General features: G+C 38.5%; 2 protein-coding genes across 6 annotated transcripts; both read left to right on the top strand.

Annotated features, from left to right (window-relative positions):
• The first annotated feature begins 11,048 nt into the window (after nt 1-11,048).
• On the top strand, nt 11,049-19,247 carry kif2c (kinesin family member 2C). 5 transcript variants are annotated; one of them, XM_044367317.1, is made up of 23 exons: nt 11,054-11,127; nt 11,319-11,399; nt 11,496-11,590; nt 11,786-11,887; nt 12,983-13,031; nt 13,118-13,153; nt 14,057-14,194; nt 14,352-14,471; nt 14,908-15,005; nt 15,120-15,215; nt 15,316-15,370; nt 15,512-15,674; nt 15,980-16,070; nt 16,150-16,213; nt 16,493-16,584; nt 16,695-16,837; nt 17,182-17,386; nt 17,623-17,733; nt 18,022-18,089; nt 18,210-18,288; nt 18,377-18,457; nt 18,557-18,650; nt 19,070-19,247. In XM_044367317.1, exons 2-23 carry the CDS (start codon nt 11,339-11,341, stop codon nt 19,129-19,131), a joined length of 2,103 nt encoding a protein of 700 aa, XP_044223252.1. In that variant the 5' UTR covers nt 11,054-11,127; nt 11,319-11,338; the 3' UTR covers nt 19,132-19,247. The 5 variants fall into 5 exon arrangements, with proteins under 5 accessions (XP_044223253.1, XP_044223252.1, XP_044223248.1 ...); XM_044367313.1 differs by having other exon boundaries at nt 13,118-13,162; XM_044367316.1 differs by lacking the exon at nt 11,054-11,127 and adding an exon at nt 11,168-11,186 and having other exon boundaries at nt 13,118-13,162.
• Nucleotides 19,248-20,792: 1,545 nt separating this feature from the next.
• selenot1a (selenoprotein T, 1a) lies at nt 20,793-27,895 on the top strand. The gene is made up of 6 exons (XM_044367327.1): nt 20,793-21,012; nt 22,172-22,282; nt 25,162-25,288; nt 26,761-26,848; nt 27,068-27,234; nt 27,365-27,895. The coding sequence occupies exons 1-5, from the start codon at nt 20,873-20,875 to the stop codon at nt 27,190-27,192; spliced, it is 591 nt and encodes a 196-aa protein (XP_044223262.1). The 5' UTR covers nt 20,793-20,872; the 3' UTR covers nt 27,193-27,234; nt 27,365-27,895.
• The last annotated feature ends 73 nt before the right edge of the window (nt 27,896-27,968 follow it).

Here is a 27,968-nt window from a genome sequence, read left to right as displayed (position 1 = left end):
TATTCATTCACTAAAATGTACAATTATTGACCCTGTTGCCATTTTGAGCCTGTTCTCTAAAATGGAAAGCTCCTCTGGGAGCAGAGTTGCTTTGCTGCTGCATGTATTTATATGTGTTCCTACGCTGTGATTGCACACTGCAGCAGATTGTTGCTCTGACTGAGTTCTTCTAATCATCTCTCGCAGAAACAGAGGAAGAACGAAATCAATATTTACTGAAAAGGCTCTTCAACATAACAAATGTGTTTGTAATCTGTGCCCTGTGTGTGTAAGTGTGTGTGTGTGTGTGTGTGTTTGATATACCTTGGCCGTGACCGGGTCTATTGAGGGGTGGCAGGAGGAGGAGGAGGAGGAGGAGGAGGAATACAAAGTTCCAGGCAATCATGCAGACAGGCGGGAGGGCCCGTATAGTGTAAACATGTTTTAAATAAACAGGAACCAGCGTAATGCCCTTTTAATTGATTCATTCTGTGCTTTGCTGTTTACAGAAGGGCCTAAATATGAGCCTCGTAAGGCAGAGGCCTTGTGTTTATAAGTGGTTTGTTTAGTTCAAACAATAACAGTTTGAACACCAGACGTAGTTGTGGATCAGTCGAGATGCGTTGTGCTGTAGTGCTCTGCGGCCCTGCATCTTTTTTTTGTTTTGTTTTTCATATTCTGTCTCTTTTCTCTTCATCACTCTCTTTGTACATGTGTAGAACTCCATTTTAGGGGAGAATAAAGCAGCTCCCTACAGAACTGTCTGCTCTTTACAATTTGCAGGCCAGCCAGGGTATGTTGGTGTGTGTATGTGTGACTGAAGTTTAAATTGCAGCCACAGTGTAATGATATGGTGGCATGGCATTGAGGGGTACTCCAAAGGGAGGGCGGGGGTTGGTAATTAAACATATGCAGACACAGACACATACAGAGGGTGAGACACACACACACAGTCAGACACACAGAGAGGGAGAAAAAGAGAGCAAAGCTAAACACATCCAAGTGGGGTAGTAAAAGCTAATGAAGGCTCAGCGCTAGGCTGGCACAGACAGCCATTTCATGTGGTGAAGAGGAGAGGAGGAGGACTGGGGCAGGATGGGGAGCAATAAGGCAGAGCCTAACTCCATAGCAAGTTAGGCAAACCAGAGGATAAACTGTAATTGACACCATGCATGAATGTGGTTTTTCAATATCGTTTGTCTCAGGGTCTATCAAATAATTGTTTATGCAATGGAAAAGGCAAACAATGGCATTAGCACATTTGGGAAGCACAGACAATAAAACTAACACTACAGTGTAGCTAGATTATTACAGTACGAGGAGTCAAATACATCAGCTAAACAGTTCAGGTCTTTGTAGCAAAAAAAGCATCCAGAAATCATCACAAACAATGTAATAGTGAGAGTGTTAATGTTTGGCCAAAAAAATCTAGGAAAGTTACTCACTAGCTCATTCAATAAAAAATCCAATTTGCATAAAAGCAACATAAAAACAGATGAGTCTATGCCTTGTTACACAACACTGTGTGTGACATGACTGTGTCACTGTGAGGTTAAAGTGGTAAAGTGCAAGATTACTACTTCCAATTTTTTGTTTTTTAAAGCTGGCGACATCTTTGATGATAAACCAAAGTTTGCTGTGGTGTTTTTAACCGCACGTCAGAGCTCACAGTGTGGCCAGCTGTGGCTTCTTTATTCCTGTGGATTTTCTGTTGAAAAAGTCTCTGTAGGTGTTTTTTTTTCTCTTTTGTCATTTCAGCTCTCTTGGTCATGCAAACCACCAATCTCCCATTTGTCTCAAAACAAAGCATGTTACTGCTTTTCTTAACAAACAACACATTACTTATCACGAGCCAGAGCAATTTTACCAGAAAATACATAAATGACACTTCATGTTTTGTTTTATAAATCAACAATACAGCCAGACTTCCCAGTCTTTTTGAAGAGGTGACTTCAAGCTTTGATTTCCCAACATGAAACATTATCCTGGTGTATACACTCATTTCTCAGCACTGCAAACTCAATTCTATTATTAAGTCAATTTTGCATTTTACTGAACTACAAGTCTTGCTTTCTTAAAACAAATGACAAAATCTGGCAGTGCAGTAAAAATATTTCAACCAGTTTCCAAAACAAGAATTTGCTTCGAGAATTTTGTAGAAATGAATGTCGGTATCATGAAGGAAAACAGAATGCTGCAGATTTCTGACTGGAATAAAGGGAAATGACATGGAGTCTGGAAAATTCTTGAAACAAGTTTATCTGTTATGGAAACTGTTTGGCATTATCTCATTGCACTGGTCGATTTTATCCTCTTAATGTAAGAAATTAACACTTTTAGGGCTAGGGGTAGGATTAGGAGTTATAAGATGGAAATTCTTGAAGTGAGGACAGAATCAGATAGAAACAAGACACTAAAACCATTACAGCGCCATAAGAGAAAACCTGGGTGATATGTGACTTTCCTTTCTCGTATCCAACCCATCGCTGTGGTTTATCAGGGAAGGCTGTAAAACTCTGGGTGTAGGTGTAACTTTTCTTTGAGAACTGGGGGTCCACAATTGTACCCTGCACTATGCAAGCAAACATATGACTCCTCTGTTGTGTCCCATAAAAAGAAAAAAGAAAAGGAAACACTCGTGGGTTTTAAGGATTAATTTCAAAAGCACACTGACACATTTCTGCGCTATTCATGGTTTGTGGTTTTGATTGGTGTTCCCTTAAAGAGGTTGTATGCAGGCCTGCTGTATCTCAATCCTCATTTTTATGGTTCATATAAAGAAACTGATTGAATTCAAAAATAGAATTTATGGGCTAATTTCACAGACATGGATTAAACCTGTTTCAGATGCATTTTATTTTATCACTAAAGTTTCAATTGTAGGGTTTAAATTGAGTTTCAAGCTGAAAACATTCTTTTGCATTCTTTTTTTCAGAGATGTAGCCTTCTCTGCTCTCTATAGTGTGAAATGGAAAAGTGATGAAGACCAACAGGGAAATTCTGAGTGGCCCTGTGGACTAGTTACTGACCAAATGGAGGAACAGGAAAACCAAGAGCTGCATTCTGTGACTGTGGTGAGTGTTAAGTAATAACACTAATGGTATTCCAATACTCCAGCCCACAAGACCTGCATGTAGTAAAATATTCTAAAAGTATAGCCCTATATGTCTTATATTATATCGCTTTAATTATAATCACTTTAAATGTCAGTATTGGTGCCACCAATTGAGCAATTATAGAGGTTTTAGTTACATTTTGTTGCAGAGCACACAATGCTCTGTATGTGTGAAAAAACTAAATGAGGGACTAACACGTTATCATACACATATGAATGATAAATGTATCCATTTGTGTCCTTTACAGCCTCCAAGATCTGAAAACATGCTTCCAAATATTGGAAGTGATTTCCAAACATTGGAAGTGATTTTGGTTACTTCCAATATTTAAAACATTCTTGCACGGCTAATGAGCCAACCTGTGGTGAGAAACATATGTAACTGAAACCAATTAAAATTCAGGTGAAGTTCATCTGCACTTAATGGAAAACTATGACTGTGATTTAACATGGCAATCATTTTTAGCCATGCATCACTGTAGGGATGGCAATGCCGGTCTTCTCGTCAGGCGGTTAGTCCACTACTTTGGCCAAGACTGAAATATCTGAACTACTAACAGATGAATTCCAATGATGTGGTACCTAGAGGATGAATCTTACTGACTTTAGTGATCCTCTGACTTTTCCTGTAGCACCAAGAGCATGTTGACATTTTTCCTTTTATATCCTGTGAAATATCTCAACATCTGCTTAATGGATTGGCATCAAATTGCACAGACATTCAAGGTTCCCAGAGGATGAATCCTAATGGCTCAAGTGATTCTCTGACTTCTCCTCTAGCACCACCATGAAACTGACATTTGTGGCTTTGAATGAAATGTTATAACTATATTGGATTGCCATGAAATTTAGTACAGATATTCATGTCCCCCTCTGGATGATTTTAACTTTGCTAATCCCCTAATTTTTCATGTCTATCATCAGGCCAAAATTTTAATTTTTGTGGTTTTGTCACAAACCACAAGTTACTGCACACAAAAGTATTTATCACAGCTGCACAATACAAAGTGACCAAACAAAAATAGTCATCTTACACAAAAAAGACCACAACCAAGTTGCTGTGCAAAGTGCAAAAACTAGGGGAACAAGCTATAGAGAAGCACTCCTACCTGGCTACCAAGATGGCTAACTAGCCAAGCTGGTCTTCAGTGGCTTGCAGAGCTTGAGGCGACTTTAAATACTGATCTCAGTGCATAACCGAAGACCAAACATGTAGTCAACTGCACTGAAGCGTGCCCCCACTCAGGATTACCACCAAAAATAATAAAAGGCAACTCCAAGCCAACTCCAACTCCAAGCTACTGAAGCAGTTAAAAGCACAACTAAACAAGCAGCAACAACCACAAATGATCTAACAAAAGAGATGTCCACTAGACTCAAACACATTTACCTCACCTCATAGACATTCATATCCCAGACAAGCCCCCATTTGTTAAGTCCCAACCTTAGTTGGCCCTATGGGGCGAACAACATGCCACAATTGACCCAAAGTAAAACTCTTACAGCACCTTTGAAAATACTCAAACCATGGAATTTATTAAGACATACAAAACAACCAAGACACTAAACAACAGACAGCAACACTAAACAAAATCCCAGGCTTGGAGGCAGCAAGACCAGCAGTCCACAAACTAGAAGCCTCTCTCTGCAACAGGAACCTGGAGCATTAACCACCTCCTTTCCTGGGCCAGGTGCACTTCATTTAGGACTGATCAGGTGTAGAAGACCTGGGTGGAGCAAGAGACAGGAGAGGAAAAAGGACAAACAGCACAACTAACACATACAGCCGTAACAACCAAATACATGCAAAACTAATAACATTCTCATCAGCCTCAGTTGCACTTTGCATTTAGAGCTAATTGACAAATGTTAGCATGCCAATGGTGAACATGGTAAAAACTAGACCTGCTAAACATCAGCATGTTAGCATTGTTATTGCAAGCATGTTAGTCTGCTGGCGAAAGCATTTTGCTCAAAGCACAGGTGTGCCTAGCCTCACAGAGCTGCTAACATGGCTTGAGACTCTTAGTCATGTTGATCAAAAATCATTACCATAATAAGTAATTCATTAGTGCCATTGCTGAGTGGAGGGGAGATGCAAAAGTGAGGCTTGATGAAGACTAATGGCTCTATAAATCTGCATTAAGAATCACTTTTAATGAAATATTTAACTCAGAGTGAGCAAACCAGTTTTTGCTGGACACTGTAATATTTACCTAACTGCCTGGTATCTTCCTTTTGATTTGAAATGCTTTGAACTGGTTGCTATCAGCAGAGTGATATGTCACTGTAGCTGTAACCAAACAGACAAACCATTCCTCTAGTGTGACTGCAGCTGTGTGTACTACTCTGACCACTCTTTGCTGCAGAGACCAAATAAATAAACAAAATTATAGTTGAAGAAACAAATAAAATTTGCCAGCTGGGCAAACTTAGGTGGCCATTGGCATGGCGCCGGGTCTGGGTGGCAGGGCTCAAAGGTAAATAAACTGCTTCTTGAACTATTTCTTTGCTTGAAATGATGTGTTTGAAGAGTATAAGCTTAGACCATATGGCAGCTTTTCTTAAATGATGGACTGGGAACCAAAATGGGTCACTGGCATGTTTCAGTGTATCCCCACATGACAAGAATACTAATATGCTTTAATGAGTGAATGTTCCAGACTCACTCTGTATTTGCTCAGTTTGGCTCCTTGGCTGAAGAAGTTTTAAATCCCTGCTGTAGCTACGTTGGACGCACACTAAGCTCAGTTATGAAACAATAAATCAAACCACACCAACTCAATAGAAAAGTAAACTTGGGGGATAAAAGCTCTGTTCTGATATTGGCTCACATGTCATGTAGTCTTGTTAATGCTCTTTTTTCCAAGAGAATGCAACAACTATCTGGATATTTCTCTGTGTTTGTAGCTATATTGCTCTCTGCTGGTCACACTGTTTAATGCAACACAGACTCCAAATATTAGGATAAGACCAAAAATACATCCTAATATCACAAATATGTGAGTAGGTTTTCCATTTAAATAAGATATAAACCCCCTGAACTTAGGAACTGAATATTTAAATCATTTGAATGTTTTCAAGTTTCTGTCTTGTAGATGTTCTTACTTTCCTTTACTTTCCTTACCATCCTACTGGTCTGTGGTTGTCAAAAATCACAACTCTACCGTGCATTGGTGAGTTGCTTCATGAGCCAAAATGACTAATGCTGGACCAAAATTAGCAAGAGTTTAAACTTAGAATTTCTGTTTAAATCCCCTTTTTAGAGCCTTAATTTTTAGGTTGTTGTAAAGACTTAAAGTATGGATGTTAAATGCTATGTTTGTCAAAGACTTGCAAAACTAAAGTTATTATGAAACCACTGAAGGTATGGAAAAGGAGAGAATAACAGTGACAGGAAAGTGAATAAACCAAAGATCCAATACTCTTCTTCAGTCTCCTTTTCTTCCATTTTTGTTCCTCTCTCTGCTCCTCTCCAAGTCTGTCAACCTTCCTGGGTGGTTACTCAGCTCATGTACTGTATGCATGTGTGTTTATTTAGTCTGTATAGGGGAACAGAGCCATGGCCTCTGCCAATTTTCTTTACATTGAGAAAATATGCTTTTGCACAGATGGAAAAAGGGGAGCAGTTAAACAGACTCAGGGCCAACAGATACAAGACCCCTCCTTCCTCAAATCAACCACCACCACTACCAACTCTCATAGCTACAATCCTGCAGCTTCTTTTCCATGACTGCAATCTCCACACAGCATAGTAGTGATTAGTGAGATTACTGTTTAAAGAGTTTCACCAAGCTGAAGTGTTCTTTAGTGAAAAATAATAATTAATCCTTATCAGCATGGGTGAACTGTGTAACAGAGTTGTCCGCATGTTGACGTGCACAGTTTGTTGAATTCACCTCATGAGTGTTGCTGTGTGTTCTCTCCTTTTACCTGTGTATGATTTTAAATTCTTATGAAATACCCGATGAACATGCTCAAAAGATACAGCACTGCTGTTCACACGAGTATTTTGCTGAGAAGATAAACTGAAACATTCACCAAAAAGTTCAAATGTTATGCCCTCATGACTTAGACGTCATGTAAAAGGCGGGGTTATAAGATAAAGACCACCAGAATACTCAGATTAGACATGGTCTTACTAAGCACAGAGGTACACATGGAAGTACTTTAATGATTTACTTGAAACCAATAAAACAATCATGATTAATCACATAAATTGAAATACCATAGAGGTTCAAAGCAGCTTAAAAACATTCGATGCACAGCTGCTTCTTCTCTTGTTTTGCAGTCTGTAATTAAAAACAGGAAGTTTGATTTTTGGTTCCTTTTGAAATGAAAGCAAGATATAAAAAGAGGAAAATATGATATTAAAAGTCTGAGTAAGAAAATACTTTTGTTTGATAACACCTGAGAAAATCATTGATTTTAACATTTATATGATTTAACATTTTGTACTAGTGAACTATTTTGTGTGGATCTGATCATCCACCACCTGACAGCACTTAACAACTTGTGGTAAATGATGAGGTTCAATATACTGAGCTCACACGTCTACATGGCACGATTTTAAGCTATGAGATGACTACTGATGTCATCATAGAACAGACAAACACACAGACAAAAACTTTTTTTTTTTCTTTTACCGCAGACAGAAGTTTAAAAACTTGTTTAACCCACTCCATCCACACAAGGCCTCTAGGGAAGTGTTTAGCTCAGGACTGAGGCTGTGAGAATGGATTGACTGACTGACTGGAAGGGAGGTAAATGGGGGAGGAGCAGAGAGGCAGTAGAGAGCATTGAAGAGGAGAGGAGGGTTTGAGGGAGAGAGGAGAGGAGGGTGGAGGAGTTTGGGGGATGAGAGGAAAAGAAGGAGGAGGGGAATACCACCCACCAAGCCAGTTGTGGAGAGGTTCTGGGGGTTGGGCTGCTCACAGGAAACAGTTGTGGCTCCATCCCAGGCCTCACACCGAGCAGCCCTGGGCCACCCAGTCATCGACAGACAGACCTACCAAATGGCCTGGCCGGGCCAACCGACAGGGATTTGTTTATTTTTCATCCTTTGGTGGTGGGGGGAAAATTGTTCAGCACAAGCTGTTTATTAGACCTTTGATTTGTCATGTGTCAGCGTTCACTTGCGGGGAATGTGTATACATAAGTCCGGCTTGTGTATAGTTAGGAGGTTTGGAGGCTGAGAGGGTGCGGGCACGGAGGAGCGGGGAGGCTGGGGGGCAAAAAGAAAAGAGGAAAAATGGGAAGCCTCCCACGCTGAAGGCAAGGCTGAACTGCATTATGGGTCATTCTCCAGCTGTCCTTGATTGTTGATGTCATGGGGGACTGAACTGTTGTGCTGGTTTGCAGTGGGTGTGGGAAGAGACAGAGCATGTGGACAAACACAGGATACCTGTGGTCATATGGATGAAATTCAGTAGTCAAAATGGATTAAAATTTAGAAGAACAGGGCACAAATGTGGACTGATGTTAAAAAAAATAGTGTCAAATCATGGATTCAAATATATATGAATGTGGAATATTAGTTTGTGTAATATTAGATGGGTGCATAATGATAAAATCTTATCACGGTATACGAAATCTCATATCTTGATATCAATATATTATATTATATATCTCCTGGACATTCAGTTGACTCTTTATAGATAAATTAACCAGACGGAATATGATGGGAATGTGTGCTTTTGGCTAATCTAGCGAATTACATACATGCAAAATCAAGGTACGTCATTACATTGATGAAACAGTCCTGTGAATGTAATATTGCCATAAAGGAGTCCCGCTCACTGATTTGCAACATTGCCCACAATGACCTAATATAACCAGAGATATTTGAAGAAAGGAATGATACTGTACCTTGATACAAAGCTGACAAATTTCTATCATCTAATGGTATTGTAATATTATCCAACCTATTAGTCCTAGTCAGCAAGGATTCTTGAAATTCTTTTGTGTTAAGTGTTATGAAGAATCTGAATTATTTTTGCTACATACCAAGCATGTGCTTCCTTGTCACTTGACTGAAGACTATAGATATTTGATTTGACAGTGTTTCAGGAAACTGGTCCCTCTCATTATGACTAAAAACACACCACTTATCTTGTCACTTTTTCACTCTAAACTCTTGTAGACTGCTGCTGCTTCCTGTTGGACTAAATCAAATATTTGGACTAATTTGTAACTAAGGAAGAATTCTACTAAGACAATAACAGCACCAATAACACAACAAATCTCCCATCTGAATTGCTGTCAGTCAGTTGTTGAGAATGGGAAAAGGAAGACAGTCACCATTAAACCAGGCATGAGTAATTACCTGAAGCTTTAGATAAACAGTAAAGAAATAGCATCAGACACATCCTCTTGCTGGCTAAAATTGCAGCAGTTGCTCAGCGTACTACATAGTGTGAACATCCACACCTCAGGCATGTTGTTTTACTGAAGGGAAGGGGAGGAGTTTGGTGCCAATGCTGTCATGAAAAGTGTCATTACATAAGTAAACGTGCTGGGAAAATGTCTGTTATGAAACAAATTGTCCTCTTTTGTGTTTTTACTGTTTTTACCATATGTTTTCCAGTTGAGTACAATGTATGTGCAGTTTGCACTTGATTTGAAAACTAACCTCCTGTGAGTGTTTCATAAAGATTACAGTTTAAAATAGGGTCATTTCAGTAACTTTTTTAAAAAAAATTATTTTCCACAAAACAGAATTAAATTTACATGGAAACACCTTATGTTTGCCCTTCATGCCACTGTTAATCCTGTATTTTTAGAACTGTCAAATTAGGTAATAGTGTTACTTGGGAAACTAGAGTATGTCTTAGATGGTCAGGCATTAGTTGTAAGAAGAATGTAGTGGCCATTTGTCAAAAATCAAAATCAAATTTAAATCAAACTTAGAATCAAAAGGTCACTGACGCACCATGGGCATGTGGTGTACGCAGGCAAAAGTCCATTATCCCTGCAAAGTTTTGTGTTTCTTATGGTTTATTCTCAAAAGTAAATAACCAAACAAAAGAACAAAGAAGTCATGGTTCCTGCTGCCTCTCTTGCTCTAGTAAAAAAAAAAAAAAAAAAAAGAAAACAAAAAAAACCCATAGGCCCACCCAGGTGCATGCTGGTCCTATACCTGCCTAGCTACCTATATAACCTCACGTGCCCATGGTGTTACCAAATTCACAAAACAAAATAAAAACAAAACACTAGTTATCTAGAATGAAATATGTTAAACAAGCAAATAATTAAACTAAACAAATAACTAGCAAAAGAAAAGAAATAGGATCTAAATAAAGCAAACATCTAGAATAATCAAACAAGACTAATTATTAGTATTGTATAGTCACTATAATACCCACTGTATCTACAAGTTCTATATATTTATTTAGTTTAAAATACAAAAGGGGCAATACATTTCACTGACTACTGTATATTTGAACAGGCTTTATATGCTCTATATAATCACTTACTATATGTATATAAAGTAACGTGTCTTTTTTACCATTTAATATTTATTTTAGCATACCTTGCATTCTTCACTTCTTTGCATTATTCGTATCCTGTTTACAGTTCACAGAAATGGTTTCACCTGTATATAGTCATTGCTTGTGCATACTTCTGAAGGTTGTAATGTTGTAATGAAAGCCTCCAAACCTGAGTCAAATTCACTGTATGCGTAAACATACTTGGCCAATTAAGATGATTCTGATCCTAATTATTATTAATAAAACAACAACCAAACAAAACAAACTAATAAATAGCTCATACAATGTATTTGAATGTTACAGGAAGACTACTCCATATGACCTTGTAGAGACTATTTGTTTTACGTGTTTCACTTTTACTTGCCCAATGCTTAGTTTGCATTGTCGTTACAGAGGTCATTCCTAAAATGATCCACTCGGTGGCGGTATGACGGCACATTGAATGTTAGCTAAAAACAGCCATAGAAGAAGACACGACCAATCAGATTCTTAAACACCCGGAAATTACAATTTGAATCTTGGGCGGTGTTTGCGTTGAATTGGGTAGGCAAGTTTGATTTTATCGGTTGTCAGAGTAAAGCTAGATAAACAAGTAAAAAAAGGAAAGTGCAATGACGGTTCAGTCTTATAAACGTTAATTTATCGAGTAACTGTTAGAGCGGCGACAACTCAATAGCTAGAGTGCGTGTTAGCTCGTTAACGATAACCTGAAAATTAACTTTTTTCCGTTACAGAGCAGCAAGAGGGAGCTAAAATGGAAAGCAGCCTGTCCAGACTTCTAGTAGGACTCTCTGTACAGATCAGCCGCAGTGATGGTGAGCTGATGGTTGTTTTCTATGCTGAGTATTAGCTGCAAATTTAACGCTACGTCGTTATCAAAATGTGATTGTCTGTTTGTTTATGTAAACCAGGCCGAGTTCATCTGGCAACGGTGAAATCTGTCGATACCGTCAAGTCCACGGTGATGGTAGAGTGGCATGAGAGGAACATCTGCCGAGGGAAAGAGGTCAGTAACTCCATAAAGACAGAAAATACTTTTGTAACATTAGTTTTAATATGAACAAGGCATCTCTTAAACCTCAACCATAAAAGCATTTTGAAATGTAACGTATACGTAATGTTTTTTGAGCAAGTTTGACATAGTCGTTCCCAAATCTGTTACTGCATTTCTCCTCTTAGCTTGGTGTTTTTTGTGTTATAGGTTGAAGTGAGCGAGTTATGTTCACTCAATCCAGAGCTTTTGGACCACATAAACGCTGTCACAAACAAAGCTGCTGAACAACCTACTCCTGCTCCAGAGAAGGTAACTGTTACCTACATTTCCACGTTACAAGGGTGAGGAGTGTCTTTCTTGCAGTGTCAACAGGTTGAATCATATTTTTAAGGATTTGAACACATTCTAAATTTTTACCACTAATAATCAAATATCCTATCCTTCCTTGTTTTGTATCTACTATGGCATTAAATTGGCTTATTTTCCTAATAAACTAGGATTAAAGAAATGTTCATATTGTTTTCCTGTGATTTCAGTATACCGTGGGTGGAATAAAGTTGACAGGTGCAACTAGAGCTGCAACGTTTAGTTGCTTGACAAAAAATGAATCGCCAACTATTTTAGTAATCATTTTGAGTCAATTTTTAAGAAAAAAAACCCTAAAATTCTGGACTTTTGCCTTTTGACTTTCTAGCTTCTTAAGTGTGTGTGTTTTTTTTCTGGTTTCTTTAGTCTTCTGTGATGGTAAACTGAATATCTTTGAGCTTTGGACTGTTGGTTGGAACAAAACAAGACATTTTAGGTTGCACCAAAACTGACACACCAGATAGTTTGTTACACAGAACCATCTGAAAAGTCGTCCTAGGGAACTGTTTGGAAAAGGGCGGGCACTTTCAAAAAATTCTTGGCAGGTGATTGGATGAATCATGTCTGTCACCATCTTACCTTGTGAGGCAGCTGAATTCATGACACTGATTGGTCTGAACCACCAGTGGTTCGGACACAAGTGCACAACTTGAGGCCTGACAAGATTGATTCTCATGTGATCTTATGATGTCGTGATCCCGGAAATCCAGCTGCCTCACAAGGTCACATTTCACCATGGGCTTTTGGAAACCATGACTGATATTTTTCACTATTTTCTGACATTTATAGACCAAACGACTTTGAGAAAATAATTGACAGATTAATCAAAAAATGAAAATAATCGTTAGTTGCAGCTCTAAATGCATCGTTACTCATCTTTTGGGTTCTGTTGGATTTAACGCTAGACCTGGATAAAATAATAATAAGGCTGTGATAACATCTGTTGCACACAGCCAGACCTGGCCTCTTCATGAATGAGCTAAAATCTGGGCAACACTGACCAACTTCTACTTCTTTTTTTGTTTCTCTCTTCCATAGAAGTATGGGAGTCGTCTGCGCTCATCCAGGATTCCTGCACCACCCACCTGTATGTAAATGAATTGTACTGTTTATTAGTTTTAGATTGCTGTGTTCTGTAGGTTGTGTTTTTAACAGCTTGTTTCCTTCCAAAAGCCTCTGCTCCAGCAGTCACCAAGGCTGAAGAGTCAGGTCGGCAAGGCATGTTCCTCTCTCTAAAGCAAATGATTCTCTAATCACTCATTTCTTACTGGGATTAGGGTGTTGCTGCAAAAAACCCACCTTCCTGGAAGAGAGAGCTCATCACTGATTATAGATCTTCTGCTTTACTGGTGCTGGGTTGCAAATCAATAACTTCTGGCATGCAGCAATATATATTTTTGACCATTAATTGTGATTTGTGAATTATGGTGTGGAAATGAAATTATACACTGGGCAATGAGGAAAGAGGTCAGTATTGTCACTGCTGCTTACCCGTTTCTGATTTTCATCATATGACGCACTCCTTTTTTATTTTTCTGAAGTGACTGAATTTTAGTACCACTGTTAGCCAGAAATGTTTTGATTGAATTAGAAGGCGTCATCTTTTAATTTCTGCTCCACTTTAGTTTTGATTTTTCTGTACTTGTGTTAATCAGTTCTGCCATTTTTGTGTGAATGCAGAACTTCATCCTGTCTGCTGTAGCATCTCTGCTCTATGTGTGTTCAGCTCAGCGCCGCCCTCAGTCACATAGACCTGCAGCTCTTTATACATTCATGACACAGAGACGCAGAGCAGAGCAGAGGAGAGAGACGGAGACCGCGATTGTAACCTGGTCGCTATGCTAATAGTCTCAACCTCACACCCTGTGCGCTGTAATTGGCTGGGGGCTACACACCCACTGCCCAAAGCAAAATAAGTAAATACAGGCAGAGGTCAGTGTCTCTGCAGATGAATACACCGCCACACACTTCTAGTGGGTCATAAGTGATGATTGAGAGGGATTACTTTTGTATGAGTCCATACATTGTTTTTTAGGAAAATCCTGCAAAGTATACCTTTTTAACAATACTTAAATTCAGACACTAACTGACTTGGATTTGTCTTACTTTCAGCCGCCACTCGCTCTCAGGCCAGGCAGACATGTATGTTCCAGGCTCCCGCCCCTGTTCCAGCACCAGTTCTGACTTCTGAGACAAGTCCAGAGACAATCCACCCTGATCTCCCCCCTTCATCAGTTCTCACAAACTCTGGTTGGTAGTGATCTTCTGAAAGGATCATTGAAAAATCTTTTCACAAAGTAGTACATTTACAAAAAGGAGAAAACAAGCCACATTTATTTTATAAAACATTTGAGTATTGCTGCTCTGTGTCTTCATAAACTCAAGTGCATTCTCCTGCCTTATCTAGCGATTCCTAATCAGCAGCGTAGAAAGAATGAGGCCAAACCGGCAATGACGCTGCCTTTTGCCCGTGAGGCCATAAAGGAAAATGATGAACCTGAAAGAATCCCTCCGCCTGCTGTTAAAGGTTAGCAATGGATCTTATACTGGCATGTACCCTAATACATAGTATCGTGACCATAAACTGCACTATCCTTGGTTAGATTCTGACCAGGGACCTATATTGCATGTCATCCACCTTCTCTTTCTCATTTCCTGTCATCTCTCTCCTGTCAAAAATGCTTATAAAATCATAAAATTGTCCATAAAATACTTTAATTCTCTGCTACAAATGATTGGCTTTCTTTCACTGTAGATCTATTCACACATTGATCTTACGAACTCCATATTCTGTTAGAAATAAGAACAGGTGGTGCGTAATATGAGGTTGGAAGGTGTTAACTTCATTTAATAACAATGTACTCTGCATATCCGATATAGGCCTACATGTACTAATGTTCTGTTTTGATCTGCTTAAAAAATAGTAAATACTGAAACATGTACATCATCTCTATGCACTTCAGGTAGAAGAAAATCTGTGGCTCCCCAGGAGTTCAATAAAGGCAACAAAAGGCTGTCTTGTGTTATTAAACCCCCCGACATGCAGACCAAGAGGGGAAAGGTGTGATATTTTTACTCATTCTTCTATTTCTGTTTTTCAATAGTGACTTGGTTGGAACTTTAAGACATAAGAGAAGTTTGTTCTTTTATTTTATTTACATTTCCTTCCTTTTAGTATGGAGAACCTTCACGACCAAACCAGAAGTTCTATGATATGATCCAAGAGTTCAGAGAGACCTTGGAAATAACCCCTTTATCAACTACTGACCTGGTAAGTTTAGCCTTAACCATCTGCCATGTATGAAGCGATATGTTAGCATGCAATTTATAGTACTTATATACTTTTTTTCTTATATCTTGTGTTTTTACAGATTGAATCTCAGAGGATTTGTGTGTGTGTTCGCAAACGACCCCTTAACAAGCAAGGTAAGTTGACAATGAGGTTTAAGATCCTGCATGTATTATTATTTGAAAAGAAAAGCGTAATTGAGGGTGCACTCTTGCCCAAAAATAGTAGTAAAAACTTTTAAAGCCTCATACAGAATTTTGCGTCCTTGTTTATTCTAGAGAGTACTAAGAAGGAGATAGATGTGGTCTCCGTACCAGGGAAAGGTGCTCTGCTGGTCCATGAGCCAAAACAAAAAGTGGACCTCACAAAGTACTTGGACAACCAAATCTTCCAGTTTGACTACTCCTTTGATGAGACAGCCACCAACGACTTGGTCTACAAGTAATGACCCCATTTGCTCTTTTATTAAGCAACAACATGCTGGTTTTCATTGAGTGTTTACAGGGATTCACTTATCAGTTTTCTGAGAATTTCCTCTTTGAGGATGTGGTTTTAAAGGCTGTCGCATTGCCATCAGTCCAGACTTTTGTTTCTCATCTCCCACAAGCTGTAAATAATTTGGTATATAGGAAAGTGTTAATAGCATTGTTCTATACAGTAGTATCTGTTCAGTAATGTGTATGAAATGTTGGTCAGCAGTAGAATACACCTGGTATATTTTTCATACATGCTATTATTGTCCTCAGGTTCACTGCTAAACCTTTGGTACAGTCCATTTTTGAAGGCAGCATGGCAACATGTTTTGCCTACGGCCAGACAGGAAGCGGGAAGACTCATGTAAGTGACTCTCCTTGCTCTGTTGTGTTGAGTTGTCTTTTGTTTGTTTTTTTCATTCTGTGACACTTTTTCTACCTAGACTATGGGAGGTGATTTCACAGGGAAGCAGCAGAACAGCGCAAAAGGAATCTACGCTTTGGCAGGTAGGACCCAAACCATCTCCAGTGGCTCTCTATGCACTTTAAGAATGAGGAAATAGTTTATCCTGGTTTTTCCTCATTTTGTTTATCAAACAGGAATAAATCAAAAGCAGTTTTCAAACTTGCTCTATCCACATTATTTGTATTTGTTCCCACTCACTCTGGATAGGATTTCCTGTTAATCTCCACATTGTTATTCACCAGACTACATAAACATCCAGGATTAAGTAAACTTGCATCAGAACTTCACTTTGTATAATTACTTCACTTTGTCCCTTTTAGCCCAGGATGTTTTCGCCAATATCAATCACAGAAGATATGCTAGCCTGGATCTTTCTGCCTTCGTCAGCTTCTTTGAGATTTACAATGGCAAAGTAAGAATGTCCTCTTCTCTCACCTCACAGAAACAATTGAAAATATTTGACAGAAAATCAGTCAGCTAATTCTAAGTTACCCCTCAAATGAAATATACTTGTTCATTTAGGTGTATGACCTGCTGAACAAGAAGGCCAAGCTACGTGTTCTGGAGGACGACCGACAGCAGGTTCACGTGGTAGGCCTGGAGGAGGTCTATGTGTCCAAAGCAGAGGATGTCATAAAGATGATACAGATGGGCAGTGCATGCAGGTACTTATCTGTCAAGAGGGTGTATGTTGAAATGTCATGGTACATACATCTGTACTTTAGACCTACATTACTCTCACTATACAAAATGTTGACTGAAGAAGCACTAAATATGTATGTTTAATTTCATCAGTTACTGTGACATAGTAGCTTAAACCAAGAATCCTAAAACACATTAGTATTTCAAATGCATCATCGGGTTCAAAAAAACATTTAATAAACACATAAAATATTTAGGGGACAGTCTGTTTTGGGTTTTTTGGTCTGTCTTTTTTTTTCTTCAGCTCATGAAACGTAACATTAACATGGCTGCCTTCCCTTTCCTTTTTTCCTTACTGTCTCTCCAGAACATCAGGCCAGACCTCAGCCAATGCCAACTCATCCCGCTCTCATGCCATCCTCCAGATTGTCCTAAGACGCAACAGCACACTGCACGGCAAATTTTCACTGGTCGATTTGGCTGGCAATGAGCGTGGCACAGACGTCAAAAGCAATGACCGCAGCACTTTGGTTGAAACTGCCGAGATAAACCAAAGCCTTCTGGCTTTAAAGGTAGACTATGGCTGATGTGTAGGCATGCACACACTGGGTTAAGTTAGAAGAGGGGAGTCTGGTCCTCTCAAATTGATACCATTAAGTAAAGTACAATGAAACACACCAAAAGCTGAATTCTACTGGCATTCTCAGAACTGAATCCAAATATTATATATGCATACATAGCACCTGACAAGATGATAATCACAACATTACACCTAACACACCCTTGTGTTCACTCTTGTGTCCCCCAGGAGTGTATTCGTTCACTGGGAAAGAACAGCGATTACATCCCCTTCAGGATGAGCACTCTGACCAAGGTCCTCAGAGATTCCTTCATTGGAGAGAAATCCAAGACCTGCATGGTATGTACGGACATCGATGTTAGCTTAGTTTCACTTTGGAGAAACACTATCTTATGACCCTTATTACCCAAAAGTGGATAATAAAGCTGCACACTAAACAAGCATAACTATGGTGTGTGATTGTAGTATCAATATCTGAAAATGTCCAAGTGGTTGATCAAATCATATAGTGTATGTGGCTGATCTAAGATGGGTATGCCTAATAAACTGGTAACTGAATGTATGTATGTGTGTATAAGTGCAGAATGTACATACCTTTACATTCCTCCCCCTCTCTTGGTTCAACAGATTGCAATGGTGTCTCCAAGCATGGCTTCATGTGAATATACAATGAACACACTACGTTACGCTGACAGGTAAATGTTTTGCTTATTATATTTAACTCTTGATGGTGATGGAAATGCTATATTCAGCTTTTATTATTATAAAACTAATATGTCTGGGAAGGAAACTTAATCTTTTCCCGTCTTTGGCAGAGTGAAGGAATTGAATGGCAATTCCAAATCCAGTGGAGTAGCCAAGTCACAAGAGCCTGTAGATACATCTTCAGAGGAGGTCAGCTTGCACAACTTCAGTCTACAAGTCCAAAATCGTTAATGCTTATGATTTTATATTGTTTATAATTTGCTCTTGTGTTTTGTAGGAGTCTGTTGTGGATACCAGCGTGTATGATGCCATATCCCAGGTGGCAGAGCTGGAGGAGAAGGTTTACACAGAGCTTCAGGTATGATTTTCTTAATTCTGTTCTTCTTTTCAGCACACTCATTCATTTAAATAAAAACAGCTTTTTCAGTCTTCACACTTTATCACTTTTGTCTCTCAGAGGGCAAATGAGCTTGTCAAGGCAATGGAGCAAACCTCGTACAACATCGAGGCAGGACTTCCGGACCTGGTGGATCATTCTCGGAAGTTATTGGGTTTGTACTAGTTTCATAGCCAGACCTATCTCCATCTCTGCTTTTGTTTTAGCACTGTGCCAGTGTAGATTTGTACAAACCACAGCTTGATTTTGGTTTTCTATCCATTAGTTTTGCAGTACAATGTATACTGCAAATTAAATCTAATTTAGACTTCTTGGACTGCTGTTGAATATGATACAAAATGTTACATTATTCTCACTGAGACTACAGCATTAAGGCAGACAGCAGCAGAAGGAGGAGAAACTGAAACTTTAACATAAATATGACTACAACTGATCACCTTGTTATTTGACTAGTTGGAAGCTTTATGTAGTATCGGGTAGCAGTTAAATCACATAGCTTAGTCTAATCTTATATGTAATGCCTAGGACCAAAATCTGTGTGGATAAATGTGCTTTCTTATTTGTCCTCAACAGACACAGTCCTGGCTTTGCAGTCTGCTGTGGATCAGGAGAGAATGGCGAGGCTGAACCACTGAGACAAACCCACCCAGACGAACAGTTTGTTTATTGAAAACTTTGTTTTGAGGCAGTTCTTTTGATCTTATTGTGTATTACAGTACGTTGTGTTAAATAAAATGAATTAAAACACTAACTCAATAAAAATGTTAAGTCTTTAAGAGATGCCACTTTTGGCGTATATTGTTGGATGCAACACTTTTCTGTTTGCTGTGGATGTTTTCATAAAATCTTACTATGATTGATTCCACTGGATTATTTGAATTTATCCCTGTGTTTGACACAATTGTGGAAGTGGCTGCAGAAATTCTTATAAATAATTGTCAAATAATGTATTACTATCCTTAAAACACATGGCTCCTATCAGTGACTCTAATTGAACATTATTGGGTCTGAGTATATGGACAGTCATAAATTAAAAGTAAAATTGGTTATGAGAACAGATAATTCTTGTAAAAAAATGCTGCTATATTAAAAATGAGTTTGCAGTTTATGGATTTCCACCTATGCCACAACAGAAAAGGCAAATTCATCTCCTGCATGCACAGGTGGGAGACAAAGCTTTCAACTAACTATTCAGTTAGTCAGCATAGGTGGAAAAATAAGCCAAACATAATTCAGTGAAGTTAAGAACATGAGAAGGTTATAATCTCACTTTTAAATTGACTGGAGAATACAGTTGGCACAGAATGGGATATATGCAGTAGAAGTGAGCCTTAATATTGAGGAAAATGTTGAATTCTTTGTTATAATTCATAAGGTCGAGGGTTTGAAAATAGTACACATGAAAATACTATTATGCTCACTTTTCTGTTAAGTTTTTCAAGATAAAATGTTTTCAGTTACTAGTATTTTTTTTTTTTTTACTACTTGAACATTCAATATTAGTTTGTGGGTGTAAATTAGTTTATTTGAGAAGAAATAACTTTATGCTAAACTAAGCTCTATGATGATAAGATGCACATGTCAAGCAATGAGTTTGATTCAGGGATGCCAATTAATGCCAATGACACTGACATTCAATGCATTATCACAATCTTTTTTTTTTTACTCTTTATTTAACAGAATGATAAACACAAGACCACATATGAAATAAACCAGACCAAGAAAATGTGATAAAGTTATTACCACCACATCATCACATCAGACTATTAACATTTTGACCCAAAAAAGTTCTACATTTCAATGTGTCATATCAAACCTTTTTTAAAAAACATAATCACTACATCAATAAAAATAAAGAATGAAAAAAATAGTACAATATATACACAATATATGTTAAAATTTCTGATTAGCTTTAAGGATTTTTTGTTTCATGAATAAAATAAACTTAAGTCTTTACAAAAGGCTTTCACAATGCTACATTCTTTGATGGGTAATAGTTTCTCTTTCATTCAAACAGAATAAACTCGTATCAGACACAGAAGTACATGTTGCTAAATGGTAGTTGCAAGGATATATTTTATGAAGAATTTTAAAATGGACTTGTTTGGAATACAATATTTGTAGGGAAAACAAGCAAACTTTCTTCCAGTCCACAGAAAAAAAGGACCACAATGTACAGAAAACATGCAGTAGGCCTATTTAACGTTGCTGTGAAGTCAGTTGAACAGCCACGGCGGTAGGTGGCGCCAAAGGCGGATGTCTGTTGTATGTAAAACTCAAGATAAGCACGAGAGGGAAAAAAAGACCAACCAGCAACGAAATGTACAGATTAACCTACCTCTCCATCTGACTGTGAGGAAACAAACCCCGGGACGGATGGCGATGAAGTGGTTGCGTTTTTCGCTCCTCGCATTGGGGGTTTTCTCGCTGTGCTGCGCCACATCAGGTGACAGCAGCGGCGTGAAGAAGATGAAGATGCAGTTTGCGACGGGACCTCTTCTCAAGTTTCAAATTTGGTGAGCAAACGAGCGAAAATCTGGCGAGTCATTGCAAGCTAGCTGAACTCAAGCTAACAACATCGTAGGCCGAAAATGGATAGACGCGAACCAACAGGAGGGTTAGCTCGTGTAAACATGTTAAAGGAGATTCAGTCTTCGGGTTACGGTAGTTATTAATTAACGAAATAAGTAAATAACTGTAGAAACACATGGGGGAAGTGGGAAGTTCCTGATTTTAGCTAGTTTTCGTGAACGGTTCGTCGAAAACATGGCCCCGCTTCCGCGGAAGTTGCCGTTAAATCCAACAGTCGTATCGTACCTGCCGGTTAGATTAACTTGTTTTTGCATTGTGTGTTTAATTGGATTAGCATTGTGTAAAATCCCGGCAAACTGCTCCGTCTGCCTGCAAATGTTTTACGCTAACGTACGTTAACCTCACTTGTAACAGTTTGCATTAACGTGAAGTTCTCGAGATAACGTTAATGCTGAAAAGTTGCGGCTAAATTTAAGATCATTTCACATCAGATGAATCCCTGAGATATCAGCTCATCTCCATATGGGAGAAGCTAATCGCAGATCTGTTAAAGAAATAAAATCATAAGATTATCAATGAATAGTAATGTTATCTATCCCATCTAAAAGCCACTGAGTTATGCTAATAACAATGTCTCATGATTGTAAGGTAGTGTGTGCAAGTAACGTTAGAACTGCAACGATTAATCACCAACTATTTTGAGAAAATAATTGACACATTAATCGATAATGAAAACAATCGTTAGTTGCAGCCCTATGTGAAAGAAAATGCAATTAAGTAAAGGAAACAAGGTAACAGGAGAAAGACATTTGCATTGCAAATACTGTAGTTGGTTTTGCCTCAAGTAAACATACAGTATGCCTTAAACAGGAGCATGTATGTTAGCAGGGGAAGATAAAACATGAATGTGCAAAAATGCTGCTATGGGGAATTTCACACTACCACTAAAACTTCCCACTAAGAAGAAAAACATATCACAACGATCTACAGATAACATTGGAATTTACGCGTGTAAAATCTCAAGGCTAAGTTCACAATGTAGCTCAAAGATGACAATTATTGTGGCTGCCTTTTGTTCCCGTTTGTTGTATCAACTGTGCACTTTGTCTGTGTTTTTCTAACTGTGTGTTTGTCTTCACACAGCATTTCCTGAGGGTACAAGCGGGTGTTTGAGGAGTACACGCAGGCCTTGTACCAGCGGTACCCAGACATCCGCATTGAAGGGGAGAACTATCTTCCTATCCCCCTCTATCGGTAAGAGAGAGATTAATAATAACCTATGCTGCACTTTTCATTCATAGTGAAACTCAAAGTGCTACAGTATTAATAACACACAACATAAAAAATAGTAATAAGAGTTAAGATGAAAAAAACCTTCCTGAATAGAAAGGTTTTTAGGCCTTTTGTAAAAGAGTCTGGGTTCTGTGCTGCCCTCAGATAGTTAGGAAGGCTGTTCCACAAGCGTGGTGCAGCAGAGCAGAAGGCTCCATCCTTTATGGTGCGGAGCTTAGTAATCGGGGCCCGGAGGAGCAAGCTGCTGGCAGATCTGAGGGTGCGGGTGGAGGTTTGTGGTATCCGCCTTGTAACAAGTGGATTATATCCAGCTTTATTGAAGCAGCCAGAGAGCCGCCCAGGATTAGCTGTGATTTAACTGAGGAAATGGAATTCTCATGCAGTTGGGCTTATCTGGCCATGAGTTTGTCCTTGGTAGTTTTATGGACATAGATGAAACTACTGCCGCTAGAGTTCATGAAATCTGGGTCAAAAGGACATCACGTTATTTATTCATATTTCATTGGGGCTACCACCACTACATTTTCAAATTAATGTCTGTAAACTGAAGGTGTCAATATGACTGTTGTGTATTTTCAACAATGCAACAGTCAAATACTTTGTGAGCTAAATTAAATCTTTGTTACTTATGTTATAAATTCTAAAAATGGTCCCATAATTCCCCAGCACTTTTACTATAAAGTAATTAGATTGCTTGATCTAGAAGTGCAACAATTTTAATATATATAATTTAATATATTTGGTTAACACAGCATGTGTTGTTTCTAATAGACTTTATTTTCAGTGAAAGCTGTAGCTACTGTGTTGTATAAAGAAAAACAAATTGGAGTTGAAACAAATAGTGAATAATCTTTTCTTTTTCTTTTCTTTGTCTTGAATATCTTTTGGTTTTGGATGATTGGACATAAAAGCAAATTGAAGTTGTCACCTTGGGCTATGAGAAATTGTGTTAAGCATTTTTGACAATTACCTGACATTTATAGACCAATGTTTAATCAATATTAATTGAGAAAATAATCAGCAAACTAACTGATGATGAAAATAATCGTTTTGTTACAACACTAAGACTGTTACTCCAATCATATATTTTTCTTCAATGTGTACCTCTCCTTCATTTTAGAACTGTGCAGAATAGGGCCGTGCAATATGACCAAAATCTCATAACTCAATATAGGTCATTTCATATCCCGATAACGTTATATATCACAATATAGCACATTTTCTGTAAATGTAATTAATCAATAGTTTCTGGTACGCCCCCCTCGTCTGTCCATCTTTTGCACAGATTAAATTTCTCTACTTGGCTTTTTATTCACAAAGCTTTTATTGCACTCACAGTAATGTAATGAGTGTAGTTGTCGTCAACTTGAGTACTTCACCCGGTTCACTGTCTCTCCTGTGTGTGCTGCGCACACACACACACACACACACACACAGACCACCTGCAGTCAACCACAGAGAATAGAGGAGAATAGTGTGACAATAAATGACCGCAAAACGCAGTAGATGTTGTTTATTTATGTTGTGTCTTTGTGTTTCACTGCGGGGGCGGGGCTGAGCCTTTGATGTTTGTGCTGCACACAGCGCAGCAGAGGAGAGACAGTGAAGCACTTGAGTTGACGACAGTTACACTTGTTACATTACTGTAAGTGCAATAAAAGCTTTGTGAGTTAACAGCCAAGAACAGTAATTTATCAGTGTAATCCGCGCAAAGGATGGACAGACTCCAAATGACTGACTATTTTGTGCACTGTTGCAGCTATAGACTGGACTTTTAAATCTAAACAATCATTGTCTAATCTTCATGTAATAATCAGTGGGTTTGTGAGGTATCACTGGATAGGAAATATGCTATATATTTAGAACACAAGCCAAGTGTCTGTGAGACTGCTCTGTGTTGTAATCCCAGGTGTTGTAGTTAAAGACGTGGTGTCACTGAGACTCTCAGGACCTCATCAGTTGAACTCTTAATAAACACTCTAGAGAGTGTGACACATTTTAGGCTTCCAGCTCTCCAGCCAGTGTTTGATTTTTTTTTTTTTTTTCAGTGGCTTAGTCACTGGAGTAAGGCAGTATCCACTGACAGTTTATTGTTCAACCAGTTATACATATTAAAGTTTTAAAGGATAGTCAAACCAGAGTAAACAGGATGCAGGCTCAAGGTGTGAAAGTGTGAGTCCAATCCTAGTTTATTATTTCCACGTCTTTTTTTTTTCCCCCTGCAGAGTCATGACCACTGTAGAAATGTTTAATAACTAGTTGTGAGGGAGGAAGTCAGGAGATTTATATTTCCTGCAGAGTCATGATCACGACTGAAATAGATAATAGTTATTTGTAAGGCAGGAAGCCGGCACATGCACTACACAGTAGACAAAGCTTTACTTTCTTGTCTCTGTTCTACACAGTGAAGCTTTATTTGTACAAATTGAGGCCACACCATTATCTTTTCCTTCTTGACACGGTGCAATTAATATGTTTTCAGAGAATTATCTCAGAAATGAAAAACTATTTTAAATATTATTTTTAGATGTCAAGATGATTTATCAGATGTGCTGCAGTGTTGATTTGAATTTTATCAGGACAATTTTTAATATGCCTTATTTTTTTAAGCCTGAAAAATATGTTGTTTATATTCTATAAAAACATTGAATATTTTTCATACCGGTGAATGTGACCAATCTGCCTTAAGACAAATTGTATACAGGGTCACATCTATTGGATATGTATAATCTATCTGCTGGGCTTTGGGCTAATTTGACGTCTTCAACAACACTAGTTTACTTTATGATGCCATGTCCAGAGATTGTCTTTAAAGCCAGTTTCATGTTTTATTCCCTCAGACACATTGCTTCCTTCCTGTCTGTGTTCAAACTGCTGGTGATTGGGCTGATTATTATCGGCAGGGACCCATTCACCCTCTTCGGTATGCAAGCCCCGGGCATCTGGGAATGGGGCCAGGGAAATAAGGTAAGGTTTCCTGGACCTATAGGGTTCACTACAGCTCTCAAGGGTGAGGTCACGGTTGTCTGTGTGTCGCAACTGAGAATTTGTTTTGCAGGTAATCACTACTGATATCACAGCTTGAACATAGAAATGTAGAGAGTGGGCTTTATTTTGGCTGTGTTTCTAATACAGTTGCATACACGCTGCCAAGTACAACTCAAACCCGTGGGATTTCATTAGCTGTTCATTCTGGGTCTTCAGGTTGGGGTGTTAAGTTTTGTTTGGCTTGGATCAGTTATCCCCAGGGTTACAGACATGCCAAAGGCTCAGAGGGAGAATGGCCAGTGATTGTTTACATTGGATATCTGCAGATGAAGATACCTGGGCTATTGTTGTGTTTTAACAGAAAGCTGAGGCTGATAAAGGGTATTGTGGTTTTGGTAGCCAATTGGATAACTAACAGAAAACCCTGCAGTTGCATACAGAATAGTTAATGGTTTATTAAGCATATGGCTTTGACTTGTTTTTGCTAATAAATCTGCTTGTTTTGTCTAAGCCCCAGGAGACCCTCAAACTGTTGATAACAGTCTGAGGGTCTCCTGCTTTGTGTGTGCATTTAAAGCTGGCGTAGGTATATTTTCAGAATGATTTTTTTAATCATATTTGGTGAAATTCTCTTTACATCCCGACAGCTATCAAATCCGACTGCCAGGGCCTGTAATTTGCCACATTATAATTTCACTGTGCCCTAATCTCGTCAACCAATAAGGACTGCTGTGTGTAAGAAGGTGTGTCCACGTCACATGATGCACAACTGAGTCCATTTCTGACTAATATACATACTGCATAGAGAAAGCAAGTGTGGCCACAGAGGGAGCAACAAGAAACAAATGGAATACTGGGACTAGAAAACCTGTTAATAGGTTACTCTTTACACATCCATCAAAATCCTAACTCGGCTCTAAGTCGACCAGTGTTTGGTAGCTGAAGCATTGCAGCCCAATATCTAATCTGTATGGGGAAACATGTTTGACAATGTCCATTAAAAAGTACAGCCCAAACGATATGGGTTGTTTTAAACTGATCTGTATTGAGACGAAAAATTATAATGTTGTATAAACAAATTATTCTGGCAGCATTTGCCTGTTGATATATCAGTTGGGCTCCAATAACAGCTTAGCTGTGCCAGCTGCAAGTTTGTCCATTCTAACATGTTGTAAGATGTTTGTTGCTGTGAACATTTTTACAAGTTTTTTTTTTTAACCAAAATGCACAGAGTTTGTCACGTCAATTTGAGTTCTTGCTCATCACTTTGAAGTTTACTAAAGCAGACTCAGGTTAATCTGTCAATAGAGCGTATCTCATCTGTGCAAAACTATTGTGATCCATGGCATGATGCAAGAAAAAGTGGAAACCAACCCATTCAAAAGTGGCAAATTTGTTTTGTTTTTTTTGCAAAACCTGTTAACTCAAAATTTCTCTCATGCTTCTTTCAGATATATGCCTGCATGATGGTGTTCTTCCTCAGTAATATGATTGAAAACCAGTTAATGTCCACAGGAGCTTTTGAAATCACATTAAATGGTGAGTTTCTGATTCACAATATGGACTTACAGACTGAACGCTTTGACCTGTAATGAAATGAAAGGAAATGCAGTGATGAGCAATAACATTTTCTACAACCTATAGTGCTATTTTATATGATAACTTCTCAAATCGAAGCTAACAAGATTATTTAAATATCTTTGTAATATTAATTAAGTTGTGTGGAGAATGTGTGAATTGAGTTTTGTCTCTCTATAGATGTGCCAGTGTGGTCAAAACTGGAGTCTGGTCACCTGCCCTCCATGCAGCAGCTTGTGCAAATTTTGGACAATGAGATGAAGATGAACGTTCACATGAATACAAGACCACACCACCATTCCTAACCCTACTCTTCACTTACTGGCTGGAGCTAAAAGCCCCTCCATGTAAGTACAGTAGTGTACTTAAAACCATCCACACTCTTTTTCTGAGTTTATACCTTTTTTCTTACTTGTGAGATGTATTTGCCAGTGAAATGCTCTTCTGATGATCTGCCTTCACTCTCCTCCTGTCTAGGTTTGAGGTGGGTTTCTCACCGGGCTGTGAAGTGATGTTTATGAAGGTCTGCGCTGAAGGCAGGAAGACTGCTAGCACAGACTGGATGCCCCCATCACTCTTCACCTTGCCCCTTAGAGACGTCCCGCCCCTGACGCCAGAGTGGGATCCATGGCAACGATGCCAGACATTCTGTCATTTTTCTTGTACTATTCATACTACTGCAGATTTCATCCAGGTGACATCAGTTGGTCCCATAAGGAGATATTTAACATTGATTCTTATAGTCTTTAACTTGTTGCATATTATTGATTTATGTGAATAAAATAAAAAATATCGTCATTTGTACCACTGAGCCAAATGTAGAATTTTAAGTTTATTGTTGTAAAAGTAGCTTAGCTATGTAGAAAATGCAACACTTAAAATCTGTCATCACTGTTGTGAAAAATAACATTGGGGAATTGTGTCTTGGTATGATTTCTGAATAATTTTTATATTTACATAACTTGGAGGAAGCTAAGACAATTAATAAAACATATTGTAACTATTTAACTGTGAAGTAGCAGTGTGGTGTTGAGGTTTACTGATACCTAACTGTGTTGGAAATGTAATCCCAAGTGAGATA

Source organism: Thunnus albacares, chromosome 12, assembly GCF_914725855.1.
Source record: "Thunnus albacares chromosome 12, fThuAlb1.1, whole genome shotgun sequence".
NCBI classification, from domain to species: domain Eukaryota; kingdom Metazoa; phylum Chordata; class Actinopteri; order Scombriformes; family Scombridae; genus Thunnus; species Thunnus albacares.
The sequence above is the reverse complement of the archived record's forward strand: the minus strand, read 5'-3'. Positions and strand labels throughout refer to the sequence as shown.

Bases quoted from the DNA above. Each gene is read 5' to 3' on its own strand.
- kif2c (XM_044367313.1), top strand. From the start codon at position 11,339: ATGGAAAGCAGCCTGTCCAGACTTCTAGTAGGACTCTCTGTACAGATC. The intron at 11,888-12,982 runs GTAACTGTTACC...TCTCTTCCATAG, and splicing joins CTACTCCTGCTCCAGAGAAG to AAGTATGGGAGTCGTCTGCG. The intron at 16,214-16,492 runs GTAGGACCCAAA...TGTCCCTTTTAG, and splicing joins AGGAATCTACGCTTTGGCAG to CCCAGGATGTTTTCGCCAAT.